General features: G+C 34.9%; 3 protein-coding genes and 1 long non-coding RNA gene across 4 annotated transcripts; 2 read left to right on the forward strand and 2 right to left on the reverse strand.

The window, feature by feature from the left end:
• Nucleotides 1–144: 144 nt before the first annotated feature.
• LOC111804552 (eukaryotic translation initiation factor 3 subunit F-like) lies at nt 145–3,342 on the forward strand. The gene is made up of 6 exons (XM_023689405.2): nt 145–484; nt 933–1,012; nt 1,530–1,759; nt 2,245–2,366; nt 2,436–2,549; nt 2,734–3,342. The coding sequence occupies exons 1-6, from the start codon at nt 263–265 to the stop codon at nt 2,821–2,823; spliced, it is 858 nt and encodes a 285-aa protein (XP_023545173.1). The 5' UTR covers nt 145–262; the 3' UTR covers nt 2,824–3,342.
• A 1,091-nt stretch (nt 3,343–4,433) lies between these two features.
• LOC147794937 (uncharacterized) lies at nt 4,434–8,587 on the reverse strand. The gene is made up of 2 exons (XR_015419804.1): nt 8,380–8,587; nt 4,434–4,684 (listed from the first exon to the last, which is right to left on the reverse strand). It is a non-coding gene; the product is annotated as an uncharacterized LOC147794937 (long non-coding RNA).
• On the forward strand, nt 5,290–6,578 carry LOC111804560 (WUSCHEL-related homeobox 5-like). Its single transcript, XM_023689417.2, has 2 exons — nt 5,290–5,770; nt 6,084–6,578. Exons 1-2 carry the CDS (start codon nt 5,377–5,379, stop codon nt 6,317–6,319), a joined length of 630 nt encoding a protein of 209 aa, XP_023545185.2. The 5' UTR covers nt 5,290–5,376; the 3' UTR covers nt 6,320–6,578.
• Nucleotides 8,588–9,173: 586 nt separating the features above from the next.
• LOC111804545 (BAHD acyltransferase DCR-like) lies at nt 9,174–10,802 on the reverse strand. Its single transcript, XM_023689395.2, has one exon. It carries the CDS (start codon nt 10,762–10,764, stop codon nt 9,274–9,276), a length of 1,491 nt encoding a protein of 496 aa, XP_023545163.2. The 5' UTR covers nt 10,765–10,802; the 3' UTR covers nt 9,174–9,273.
• Between the last annotated feature and the right edge of the window lie 2,961 nt (nt 10,803–13,763).

Consider the following 13,763-nt stretch of genomic DNA (forward strand, 5'->3'; position numbering starts at 1 on the left):
TAATTATCAATAATAATTTTAAATCTAAAATATTGGAATTTTGGAACACAAAAAGTCTTTTTGATTTCAATTATCAGAGAATTTAAATTTTCCTTTAATTTATTTGAAAAATTAATTTTAATATAAATATGATAAAATGGGCCTAATATCCTCTTCCAAAATTTGGAGCGTGATCTGAAACCCTAGTTCCGCTTCTGCGCTCGTTCCTCGTCTCTCTCGGCATCCATTTTTACGGAGCTAGGTTAATTCGAACTTCAGGCCAATGGCGACGACTGAGAGCACGGTTTTGCAATTTTCACAGTCTTCAAACTCTTTGTCTGCCAAGGTTCATCCTCTGGTTATCTTCAACATTTGTGATTGCTATGTGAGGCGCCCGGACCAGGCGGATCGAGTGATCGGTACACTTCTTGGCTCTGTTTTACCTGATGGAACCGTTGATATTCGCAACTCTTATGCTGTTCCTCATAATGAATTCTCCGATCAGGTTTTCCTTACTCTGCATTGAACTCGTTTCTAGTGTTTCCTCGATGTGATTGTTTGAGAAGTTATTTATTTTTTGTGTTCTTATCGCGTTTTGAGTAATAATTAAAATCCTAGTTTCTTTATGTTTTCCTTGACGAATTGATCTCGTACACTCTTCCGTTTGGAGAATTAAGGTTCCCTGCCTTCTTTCTGCCATTTTCTTTTTCCAATTTGGATTCTTCGAGTACGTTTTACTCATTGTAGAATTACTTGTACGATCGAATTGTGAACATTTTGAAATATCGTTGCGGATGGGCTTTAAGAATTTTATACGTCTTTTTGTTTCATTGAATTTTAATGTTATAATTTGTGAGGCTTTCTAGTGATGGTTATTGTTGGTTCTACCATTTTGCAATAAATTCGCATATTCACTCTTTCATATCGTCTCTTCATTCCTTATATCATAACAGGTTGCGCTGGATATTGATTATCATCACAATATGTTAAGTTCCCACCAAAAAGTTAATCCAAAGGAAGTTATCGTTGGATGGTAAAGCCATTGATCCTTCTTTACTATGTATATCAGTAATGGTAAAAGTGCCTTTCTTTTTTGGATAAAAATCTGGATATCATTAAGATAATAGAGGAACAGAAAATTGCAGAGTGACAAAAATGATTTAATGTAAGAGGTTTACAAGGAAAAAAGGAGTTTTAGACGATATAGTTAAAGTGCTTTAGTTCACTAACACGGTCTGTTTTTGTTACTCTTGTCTGTTGCTCCTTCTGTTTTAAACATTGGCCTCTATAGATTTCTTACTTTCCCCTATGAAATTGGTTTCTTATTAGAAAGAATTTGGTTTCTTATAAGAAAGAATTTGGTTTGTAACTTTTGCTCGCTTGATGCCATACCAATTGAAAGATTACTCCTGGTCGAAAACTTGAAATTCATTATTTGCTTGTAATGTTGATGCATAGTTCATCTAAAGTTTTTGTGATATGAAATATTCTCCAATGGCATATATGATAGACACATATTCTTATAATGTGTTATCCACCGTGACAAACAGGTACTCAACTGGTATGGGAGTTACGGGTGGCAGTGCATTGATACACGAATTTTATTCTAGAGAAGTTTCAAACCCTATTCACCTGACTGTTGATACTGGATTTAAAAATGGAGAAGGCACAATAAAAGCCTACATCTCTGTCAATTTGTCTCTGGGCGATAGACAACTTGCTGCTCAGTTTCAAGAAATTCCTTTAGATCTTCGAATGGTTGAAGCTGAGAGACTTGGATGTAAGAATTTAATCATTTCTCTTGTTGTACTCTTGCTATTGAAATGTTGAAGCTGCTGTCACTATATCCTAGACACTTATTGGCACACCATTTTTTTATTAACCTAAATGCATACTTGAAGTTTTAGGCGAGTATGTTGCATTATTGAAACAACTGTTGGAAATATTTGATCTTAGACTTTTTGAATATCCCCCGTTTATGTTAGAATAACGTATCTGGGTATGATACATATTTTAGCATCTCTACTTTTGTAGCTTTCCTGATTTTTGTCCAAATATGAACATAGCTTGTGACATTTTTTTTTTTTCTTAAACCCTGTTCCAATAATTAATGTACTGCTATGGAGAATACGTCTTAATTATTTTCTGAAATAGTTCGATTGTGTTTGTTTCCTAATCCTGTCCATTCCCATCGGAAACTTGCTTCAAGGGATTTTTGTATATTCTGGCAAAGCCCCTGGTCTAATGCAAAATTTGTAATGACAGTTGATATACTGAAGACAACTTCTATTGATAAACTGCCAAATGATTTGGAAGGAATGGAAGCTTCAATGGAGAGATTGCTTGCCTTAATTGATGATATTTACAAATATGTTGATAATGTTGTGGTGAGTGACGTTTGGGTTTTCTCTTTTGCTATATATCATATTCGTTTGCTTATTTTACTACTCTCTCAGGAAGGTCATGTTGAGCCAGACAACACGATTGGGAGATTTCTTGCTGAGACTGTAGCCTCTCTTCCAAAACTGTCGCCATCTGCTTTTGATAAACTGATGAATGACAACGTGCAGGTTAGATTATTTTATCATACTTTACCTATCTTGATCCCCTACCAAATAAAATCTGGTATGCTGGTTAAGAATTAAATTGTTTGAGCTTGGCGTCTTGTAAATGGTTTAGATAAGGTTAACTTTTATACATGGAAATCATCTAACCGTTTTACTATCCTGTCTCCATTTTCACTGCTTCCCACAGGACCATTTGCTGTTGCTGTATTTGTCAAGTATCACCAGGACACAACTGAGCTTGGCTGAAAAGTTGAACACGGCTGCTCAGATTCTGTAACTTCTTCAACCTGCATCGACGATTTTGTGTGTCATTTATTTGGTAATTGACCAATATCCAAGAATTTGTGTACTTAATTCTGCTGCAAAACGATCCCCCTTCCTCCCTCTTGAAAACCCCCTTTTGATTGATTGAGTTCACTGTCAAGTCATCTTATACTGCTGCTTTGTGGAATATGTTGCCTAGTTTAAAAATGAGGGTTGTACTACCATTATTAGCATCAAGAGAATATTGTCCAGGCACCCAATTTCCCCCCCCATACTCATACTGTGTCGCCATAAATCTGTCTTTCTCATCTTTCACCTCCAGATATTATTGTTCGTTGAAAGGTAACAATATGATTTACTTTCAATTTTGAAGTTCTCTTCGGTTAGAAGATGAGTTCTCTTCATGTTTGGGCTGGGGTAGAAACAAAGCAGTAAGGGATAGAACTGTCTTTTGTTTGGTTTTGATTCCTATCATTTCTAGCCCTTTTGAAATTATGTATATAATAAAATATGGATTGTTTTTGTATTATTATTCTTATTTTCATTGATTCACGACAAGCGTTCCTTGAAATTAGATTATAAGTCAATAAGCTATTACTCGATTTACAGCTTCCATTAATTACTTTTATATTTCAGCGGATAATAGGAAATCTTCAATCCTACCTTTTAAAAAAATAAAAATAAAAATAAAAATGATGAACAAATTAAATACAATATTGAAACCTTAGGATCCTATTAAACGAGTAATTCATGTAGTAGATAAGTTAACTTCTGAAAACTTTGAATACAGTTGTGATATAAAATATAAAATTTGTAATTTAAACAACGATAGTAATTAGTTATCTACTTGTCATGAATGTTATATTATAAGTTCCATCAAAGTTGGTGGACACGTGGATATTGATGATTGGTTGATACAATAACGAAGGGAAGGGAACGTGGACTATGAAACTGGAAATTAAGAGTGGGTTTGGGTTTATTGCACTTTCTTTTTTTGCTCCTTAAATTACAATAACATGTTTCTTAAATAATGACTTCTTCTTCACTCCCCACTCAATCACTAATTGTTTTTTCTTTTTTTTTTTTCCCTAAAAAAAAATAATAATAAAAAAAAAAGTAAAATTATTGTTGGGTTTTGTATGGTGTAGTGTAGACAAGAAGTAGAAGATAGGGGCATTTAATGGGAGTTTTAGGAAAGTGGTGTGGTCACATCCTGGAATCCACTTTCTCTTCCTTCTTTTTATTTCATTTTCATTTTCATTTTCATTTTCAAATTTGAAGTTAATAAGACGAGGGGCTCTTCAGACAAACTAAAATCCAATTTTAATCCCTTTGGTCAACTTAGTATCTCTCTCTCACTCTCTTTTAATCACAACCCTCCAACACACATTCACACAATATCCCTAACTTCGACTATTCTTTCAAATCTTTCCTTAAATTCAAGTTGTCGAACTTTCTTCATACCCCTACCATTCCTAAAAAGAAACTATTAATGTTTCTACCATGTTTTTAATGAAGAATAAAACTAAATAGTTATTGTTAAGATATTATTAAAATGTGTTTTTTTTTTTTTTTTTTTTGGACATAGGTAAGTGCATGCTTTACTGAGAAACACGAAACCCATATAAAAAAAAATGCATTCAAATATGTGAAAAATAGAACATTGATCCATGAGACAGAACCTGAATATATTATATTTGAGAATCAATGAAACTTGCATCTTTGTCTGCTCGGCGACCGAAGATGTTCGCCAGTGGCAGCTTTTGCGCATGTCCCTCCATATTCCTAGTTTTCCTTTCTCTCTGCACAAAAAACCAGGCTCAATTTCTTTAACAACAAATCACTCTTCGACTTCTATCCAATCTTTTCTTTCCCTAAAATCAAAGAAAACATTATCATCATATAAGTTATTTCCATCATCTCAACATAGATATATACATATACATATATATATATAGCCTCCTAGGACTGAACAAAAAGGAGCCCTCTTTTCTGCTTTCTTTATACTGTATGTACTGTAACCATTATGAACTCAAAATGAGTTTTCTTTAAAATGTTATAATATAAGAACAAACCCCTAATCCTATGCTTGCCTAACTTCTGTTGATTTTCTTGATCTACTTAATCTTTCAAGAAAGTAAGTTAGAGATATGTTGGCGAGGGGAAATTTCCCATATAATGGTAGTATGATACTTTTGCAAAGGTAAGGGATCGAACTATTGACATTTATGCTGATAATCAATATTTATAACTAAAAAATAACATGGAGTCCACTATTGTTAGATAATACAAAAGTACTAAAAATTTGTTCCAATTAATGTTTCATGCTGCTCATTCTTTGACACTGTTAATGTGAATTGCAAATAATTAGTAAAAAAGCTATTGGAATATGGGATTTTTCCTTGAACTTTCACTAGCTAGTGTTCATATAAATATTCTATATATATATATATATGTATAAATATGGAGAAGGGTGTACTTTTCTGACTTGCACAAGCTTTCTATCTGAGCGAAGAAGTTTCAGTTGATCATCTCTGTTAACAGATCAGAACACACACAGTGTTGAATGAAGAATAATATGAATATGGACGAAGGGATTTCTTCAAGATTTTATGTAAAACCGGCAGGAGGCGGCGGAGACGGTGGTGGAGTGGCCGGAAAAGGGAGTATGAGCAGTAAATGTGGGAGATGGAATCCAACAGCAGAGCAAGTAAAAGTGCTGACAGAGTTGTTCAGGTCAGGGCTTAGAACTCCGAGTAGCGATCAGATTCAGAAAATATCTCATCAGCTCAGCTTTTACGGCAAGATCGAGAGCAAAAATGTGTTCTACTGGTTTCAGAATCATAAAGCTCGGGAAAGACAAAAACGTCGCAAAGTTTCTATTTCTCTTGATCACACTCATCGTCATCATCAACAACAACAACAACAACAACACTTCATTCTTCCACCTTGTTCTAACTGTATGTTCCTTGTTTCTCATTTCCTTTTATCAATTTCTGTCTCTAAAATAACACAAAAGTTTCCAATTTTTTGTCAATCAGAGTCTGACATAACAACAAAAAAAGACTATATCAGAAGACAGAGATTTTGAATAAGTTTCCAACTTTATTTTGTAGCTATTCATTGAGTATCATGTTTGTTAAGAAATGACGAATGGGTCAGGAAAGTTTCTAATTGTCCTTCCTCTAGATAAGTATCATGTCGTTATGAGTTTATGTCAATGTTGGAGTGTTTTTGATTGAAGGCACTGTTTTTTGTTCTGGGATTGTGCAGGTTTTGCAGATGATCGGTCCACAACAAATAAGGGTGGTACAATGGAGTTGGAGCCAGAAAGAATGATGAAAACGCTTCAACTTTTTCCATTAAACTCCATTGACGAAACAGAAGGAGATAATGATCATCAGTTCAGAGTAAATGGGAAACAGTACGAGGAGGCAACAGCTTTCACCTACAAAATAGGGACCAAAATGGATCATCCGCCATTGGATCTTCGTTTAAGCTTTCTGTAGAAATCGATGGCTGTTGAAAAAAATATGGTAAGACTGTAGTGTAGCAGCTGCTTAGGGGTTTAATTAGTTTGAATTTGCTGTCTCAGAGAACGGGGGGATTGTTTTTTCCCTTTTTAGGGGAAATGGAAAAGGGTTTGGACATTCTCAAGTGCATGCTCGAAACACGTAGATGATGAATGAGAGTGGCGTTGGATTTATTGTTAATCAGTGAATGTTGGAAATTGGGAAATTCAAATGGGCTTTTATCACGAGAAACCAATGTGTGGATTCAATGCTTCGGAATTCATAAAAAGGGAATTATAAAAGCCATTTTGGTCATTCCTTGGTTTTGCTTCCCTTATTATTCAATTCAATTCAATTCAAGTCTTTCCCCATTTCAATATTGCCTCAGGCTCACATAGTTTTCAAGTTTATTAAGAAAGAGAGTTAAGCTTATCTTATTGGTTAGCTCAACCATATGATCCTTTTCTAGTAGGAGTTAAACCTAACCGTTACCGTAACAGTTCAAGCTCACCTCTAGCAGATATTGTTCTCTTTGGGTTTTCCCTTTCGAGCTTCCCCTTAAAGCTTTAAAACGCGTTTGCAGAGAAAGGTTTCCCACCCTTGTAAAGAGTGTTTCGTTCTCTTCTCCAACCAATGTGAGATCGTGGGATCTCACTGTTACAACATCTTCCTTTCCAATTCTTCACTATAATTTCCATCCTTCTATTCTACATGCAAAAGGACTGCTAGGAAAATATATGATATTACACTTCTATGTGCACTGATGATCTAACATTTATCATATAAGCCTTAAAACCATTGAAAACATTCTCAACTAAAAGGTAGAAGGAGTGTGTTTACAGCTGGGAGAATAAGCAGAAATCTAGAAACTTGAGATCAAAAGTGAACATATAAAACTCAATGACATCAAGATGAAATTGATTTGTGGGTTGAGTCAATGGAACAGAGATGAGTTTGAGATGCCATTCTATTTCTACAGCAGAGCCAAATGGAAAAGGATATGAATCTAGTTTTGCTATACACACACTGTAACAAGAACGTTTTACTGACTGCTCAAACCAGCATCCATTATATGCACAAAAACCTCCTCCTCCTCCTTTATATCCACCATTTCAGACCTCACAAGGTTAACTATCAGCATACCATCTCTGTCCTTAGAAATATACTGAACAGAAGTCAAATAAATAGTTCGAGGAGCAGCAGAGAAACCTAATATACGTGAAAGCACTGCATATGTGTCGTCCAAATTCTCAGTTGTCCAGTGTAATAGCCCAAGCCCACCGCTAGCAAATATTGTCTTCTTTGGACTTCCTCTTTTGAGCTTACCCTCGAGGTTTCAAAACGGGTCTACTAAGGAGAGGTTTCCCACACCCTTATAAGGAATGCTTCATTCCTCTCTCCAATATCATTTCGGTCATCATTTCCCCAAACTTGCCGAACTTATTATCTTTAGGAACCATTCTAATAATTGAAGTTTGGTGATTGACTGCCTCTACTCCTACAGTTAGCTCTGGAAGCCTGAGTGTTGTGATCGGTACAATAAGTACGCTACAAAGAGATAGAACCATAAAAGCAATGGCAATAGGGTTCTTTACTAAAATGAAGCTCCTCCTCATCTTCTGTTCAGTAAACTGAATCCATCTTTATTGTCTATCTTCAACAGTAAGCATTTCAAAATGCAGAGTCAAGAAAGCCAACGTTCTTGATTAACTAATACCATTTTCACATCAGTCAAAACACTTTCCAAACTAGTAGATAATCCAACATCCTTCAATTGATTATACGTATCATAGAACCTGGAAATTAAAGCGTAAATCACGAACCATTACGACCAAAACACCAGCAGAATCACGAACATTTCTCTGAAATTTATTTCCAGGAAACAATTTTGTTTTTACATACATTAACCTCAACTAAGAGAATCCGATGATTTAGGTTGAAATTGATGTTTCGTATGAATTGCAATTCGTTCGTGCTTCTACAATCAATTTCAAACGATCACTAAATGCAATTAACAAGAGAATCAAATGGTAAAAAGGAAGACGGAATGAAATTACCTGAAGCTGAGTTATGAAAATAATGAAATTCCGATTCGAACAGCCAGTCTGAACAGGATTTCCTATCCTCCGGCATCAATAATTAACTCCTCACTGATTCCAAGGAGATCCCCTGGATCCGAACCCCCGCCCAATAAATCAATGCAAAGACGACAAAATCGTGCAGAATCGAACAAACGACGTCGTTTGCTTCACTACGCTACTAAGAACTTTCCATGGTCCTACAATATCCGAACCGGAAACTGGAAATGGATTTGTTTATGGGTTAGGCCTACTTTAAAATGGGCCGTGAGCCCAACTAGAAATGGATTTGTTTGAATACGTTTTCTTTTTTCTATTTTTTTAGGGATTTTTTATTCTAAAATTAATAAATACTTTTACAATAAAATTAGTATTAGTATTGAACCAATTTTAATAAAATTTAATCTCAAACTATCTTATTTTAAAATTTAGAAAAACGTTGAAATATTGATTAAGGTATTTTAAAAGACATTTAAATTAAATAAATAAGACAATACAGTTGACGTATAAAGATGAATTTTATTATAAAAAAGAAGTGGGCATGTATAAGCTCCGCGAAAGAAGCATCATAATGTTTGGTAATATTAAATTTAAACTGTCTCTCATTATAAACATAATTAAAAATAAATACAAATAATGTTATTTTATGGTAAGATTTTGAAGATATATACATACATATTGTTAATTATTTTATTTTTCATGGTAACATTCTCAACTAAACATTTTATTTCTGAGAACTGAATTGATGATGACAATTGAACAAGAACAATCTTGATCGAAAATCAGATTAGATTTCAATATTTCACATAAAACTAACTTCACATCTACACTTCCATGTAGCCATGGGGTCCGAAATTTAATTAATTTTACCTTCTACTTCCACGATACGTATTGCATGAATTCCCAATCAGACTCAATTCCCGCCATTGTTTCCGGCGCCAAAACCACCTCCAAATCAACACTTCCACCACCCTCTCTGTTCGGAAACGCCGATATTTTACCGTCGAACTTATTCGCCCGCCCACTCCTCACCGCCAACGGCCGTCCCCACCCGAAATCGTTCTCGTACATCGGAAATCTCGGTGAACTACCCATCGTAACTGACGCCCCGTCGGCGTTCCCCAACGGAAACAGCCTCGGATTTCCCTCCCAATCCTCTACAAACCGCCGCACCATTCCGTTATCGTGCGCCATCACGTTCTCATTCAACTGCTCAGCGCACCACCGCAGATCCCGAAAAAGAACGTTTCCGGCGGTGGCGTACGTTGGAACGCTCTGAATCGCGTTGCCAAAATAGTACGGATCCAACTTCGGCTCCAGCCGGTGCCGGCAATTCACCGCCATACGAAACGTCGTCATTTTATTCGGCGGGAGCTTTCTGGCTCGCGTTACTGACCTCCATAATAAGGCGCACAGAGACTGAAACGACGATATTGTTGCGACTGTGATCGCCTCGCAATTTGCGTGTTGGTTCGTAACGCTGTCGTTTTTGTACATGCTCTCGAAAATGGACCCCACTTTTCCGTTAATCTCACAGTACTTATCATTACTTTGCTTCCCCATTATCTCCACCGCCGTTACCGTTAAATCTCCGTTATCCATTAATTTCTTTTGGTTCGTCTTAGCTTTGAGTTTCAAAATTGCCTCTCTACTGAAAGTGAATATTCTCTCGCGTAACGGTACGTCGCCGGAGAATGTGACCTTAGGACCACTAGCCGGAAGACGGAGGACGGCCGGAGATACCAAAACGGAGTCGCGGCGGAAGTTCGGCGAAGGAGTTATGCCGATTCTTTTCACCGTCGTTGTCGATTTAGCGGCTTTACATTCCTCGGCGAAGGTGTTGAAGAAGTTCCAAAAGGAGGTGCCGTCGGTGACGGCGTGGTTAACGGAGCAGCCGATGAAAATGCCGTCAGCTAGGAAGGTGATCTGGACGGCCATGATTGAGTTAAAATGTCCGGAGAAACTGACCGTTCGATCGAAAGCGAAAAACTCCTTGAAGCAATCATGAACATAGCCAGGAACGAGAAGGTCACGAACAAAAAACTCACCGGCATTGGCGTGGATGAAATCCACGCCTGCGTCGTTACATTCAATGTAGACGTAACCGTCGCGATCGGTGATTAAACGGCCAGCGAGCGGCGGAAAACGCGAGAGCGTTCTTGCGAGACCGCGCTTGAGAAGATCGAGAACGGAAATATCGTCGAGATTAGGGGAAGTGAAGAGGCAGCCTTTCTGGATGTAGTGACATGAGAGCATAGGGAGATCGGAGACGGAGAGTTTCAGGTCCGGCACGGCGGAGGGTTGATCGGGGAACACAACGCATTTGGAGAGAAGAATTGGCGAAGAAGGAGTTGGGATTGGCATTTTTCACTTCTTAATTTTTTCTTACGAGAGAATATGAAGTCCGTAGAGAAATGAGCAGCGGAGATGAGTATTTATAGCCGAAGGGGGAAAATACGGACGGGTTTTTGGTTCATGAACTTGCGGTTTTATTTATTTATTTATTTATTTATTTAGTTTACTCAAATATCTGATTTCATTATCATATATTTATTTATTTATCTTTTTTATTATTGGGTTAGAAATTTTGGATACTAAAAAGATTTTCAAATCTCAGAGAGTATCTCTCTCAATAAACCCAACCTTGGACTTTACACTAAAATCTCTCTAATATAATCAAATCTTATAATAATTTTATAATATAGTTTTAATTAAATTAATGATGATTATTATTATATAGTTTTGGCATGCAAGAATTAACAAGTGCCGCCGACTAATACTCCTCTGTAAGCTGGCTGTCACTCTCCAAATCCCCAGATGAGGGGCGGCTCTAAATAATTAAACAATCGATCAAGTAGCAATTTTGCTAATTCTGATTAATATATGTATAATGGGTGATGTTGGAGATGATCAATGGAGTGTGTATAAAATGGTCGGTTGATTATATGAATGATATTAATCCCTGTAATGGCGGCCAATGTGTATTAATTTAGATTATAAAAAAGACATATGTGTTGGGGAATATAATATATAGTTTTTAATGTGGGTTTGACTTAGAGAATAAGGCACATTGGATGGGGTTGTAAATGTAATATAAGGTAGTTTGAATCGAGGAATTCATATAAATTAAAAGAATCAATGATCCGTGGCTATATTATTGGAGAGCTCTTCGTAAACCTGTTAAAGGGTTGTATTTTCAATGATTCACCTTTTAAAAGCTAACATCAGGAGAAGAACAATTTAGATTTGAATTTAAAAAATCATTATTATTTGTAAAGTGCGAAGTCTAGTAACCCACTTAATTTAAGACGTATTATTGTAAATATTAGTTTGTTAATTAGGGTCAAATATATACAATGAGTGTCGGCTTAGATAACTAAATATCGACATAATGCATGTATTTGAGCGATTCAAAAACAACTTATTAGATAGTACCCGCTATTTTGATAGAAATTTTATTTGACTAAAAATAAATAATATTATGTGAATATATAAATATATGCATACCATAAATTAAGTCAATTTAGAACAAAAATATAACCTAAGTTATTTGAATTTTTTCTATAATGCATGTATTTAGTCTAAGTTTTTCAAAATCACGATTCTTTCAATGATGTAGCAGTTGTTTTGGATGAATTATAAGATAAACCTAAAAACATAGATAAGTATAGAGACATTTCGAGTATCTTTATTATATAATATAATGTATGAGACTATTGACTCATAATATCTTGATATAGCGCATGCATCCGATGAATCTAAATTAACAACTCTTTCTAGTTGTTTTTGGATTAAACTTTAGACTAAAAAAAAATATAGAAACTTATAAGATGGATAATATATATATATATATATATATATATATATATATATATATATATATATATATATATATATATATATATATATAAAAAGAAAGATAAAGTTAGGGGCATGGGAGTTGATGTTTGGCAGCTCAAAGACGGGAAGCAGAGCAATGAATCTTGTACAAAGACAAAGAAAAGAACAAGACAAACCACCTTTTAATTCTTATTATTATAAATGTATATATATCTCTCTCTACTCTTGGTTTGTCCTCAAAATAATACGACATGTTTTTTTTTTTTTTTTTTTTTTTAATTTTATGGATGTGTAGTTATATGTTTGTCCCATGACATTCAAACATGACATTTTGGACATTTGTGTGTATGTTTTTTTTTTTTTTTTTTTTTTTTTTTTGTAAATTTATATATTTGGTTTGACACTCGGGAGGCTAAACTCTCGTGACTTTATTTTTGGTTTTCTCAAAATGTCTCATATCAATGGAGGTGATGTTCCTCTTAATTACTCAATGTGTGACTACTCCTCACAATAATTCTCAACATGAACTACATCTAAATGAAAGCAAATTTAAGAATAGAATGACTAAGAAAAACTTACTGGAATGAAAGTTATTATCTATATTAATAAAGTGTACATTTTTTCGGTCACTCCAAAGTTAAACATGGTTTGTTTTGAGAAATTGTAGGTTGGATGACCTCGTTAAAATTTTCTTAAAAAGTCAAAATATGTTAAAGACTCATATTGATAATGTTTACTCTAAAGTTGATGAATAAATAATGTGACCATGTTGCAAAATAATATCGGGAAATACAAACTAGAAAGCATTGTACAAAAGAATGGAATAAACGTAGATACATCATATTCCATTAAATTATTAGACCACTCCCTCCAATAGTTAGGTCTAGCTTAGTTGGTAGGAATAATATATATATATATATATATATATATATATATATATATATATATATTAATTAGAGATGGGATATATTGTGTGATATGTTCTTTGAATTAGGGTGTGTGGGCCCATTCCCACTTTTTTATAGCTTCAACTTACCAAATAATAAGGCAACCCTAATCATCAGCACAACGATCCAAGCTTATGTTGAAGCAAGAACACTTGAATCAAAATAATTAACACCTCCTTATACGAAACGAAATTCTGATCAACCAAGAGATAAGGCTAGAATTAGATTACCTCTTACTATCGAAGATCTAGAAGCAAAATTTGGAAACCTTGTTCTAAATTGAGTCACTCCACAATCTAACTTGATCAAGGCTTGATTGAATGGCTCGGGTGCAATTCTACTATAAGAATTGCTTGAAACTTATAAATGGCAAATATGATGCTCGGATTTCTAAGGGAAACGTCTCGATTTGAGATCTGAATTACATTCATCCATGAATCTGATTTTTACATAACATATTGTGGGTATTATAGTCTCCCGACAAAAGACATTTGACTTTTACATAATTTATGAAATTAAACAATTTTTTTTAACAAATGTTGATGTGTTTGAGTGGTTAAAGCAATAAGTTTGAAT

This window comes from Cucurbita pepo, chromosome 1 (assembly GCF_057944985.1).
Source record: "Cucurbita pepo subsp. pepo isolate OVF chromosome 1, ASM5794498v1, whole genome shotgun sequence".
Taxonomy (NCBI): Eukaryota; Viridiplantae; Streptophyta; class Magnoliopsida; order Cucurbitales; family Cucurbitaceae; genus Cucurbita; species Cucurbita pepo.

Excerpts from the sequence above, each read along its gene's own strand:
- LOC111804552 (XM_023689405.2), top strand. The coding sequence starts at position 263 with ATGGCGACGACTGAGAGCACGGTTTTGCAATTTTCACAGTCTTCAAAC. Across the intron at positions 485-932 it reads ATAATGAATTCTCCGATCAG|GTTGCGCTGGATATTGATTA; the intron begins GTTTTCCTTACT and ends ATATCATAACAG. Across the intron at positions 2,367-2,435 it reads AATATGTTGATAATGTTGTG|GAAGGTCATGTTGAGCCAGA; the intron begins GTGAGTGACGTT and ends CTACTCTCTCAG.
- LOC111804560 (XM_023689417.2), top strand. The coding sequence starts at position 5,377 with ATGAAGAATAATATGAATATGGACGAAGGGATTTCTTCAAGATTTTAT. Across the intron at positions 5,771-6,083 it reads TCTTCCACCTTGTTCTAACT|GTTTTGCAGATGATCGGTCC; the intron begins GTATGTTCCTTG and ends GGGATTGTGCAG.
- LOC111804545 (XM_023689395.2), bottom strand. The coding sequence starts at position 10,764 with ATGCCAATCCCAACTCCTTCTTCGCCAATTCTTCTCTCCAAATGCGTT.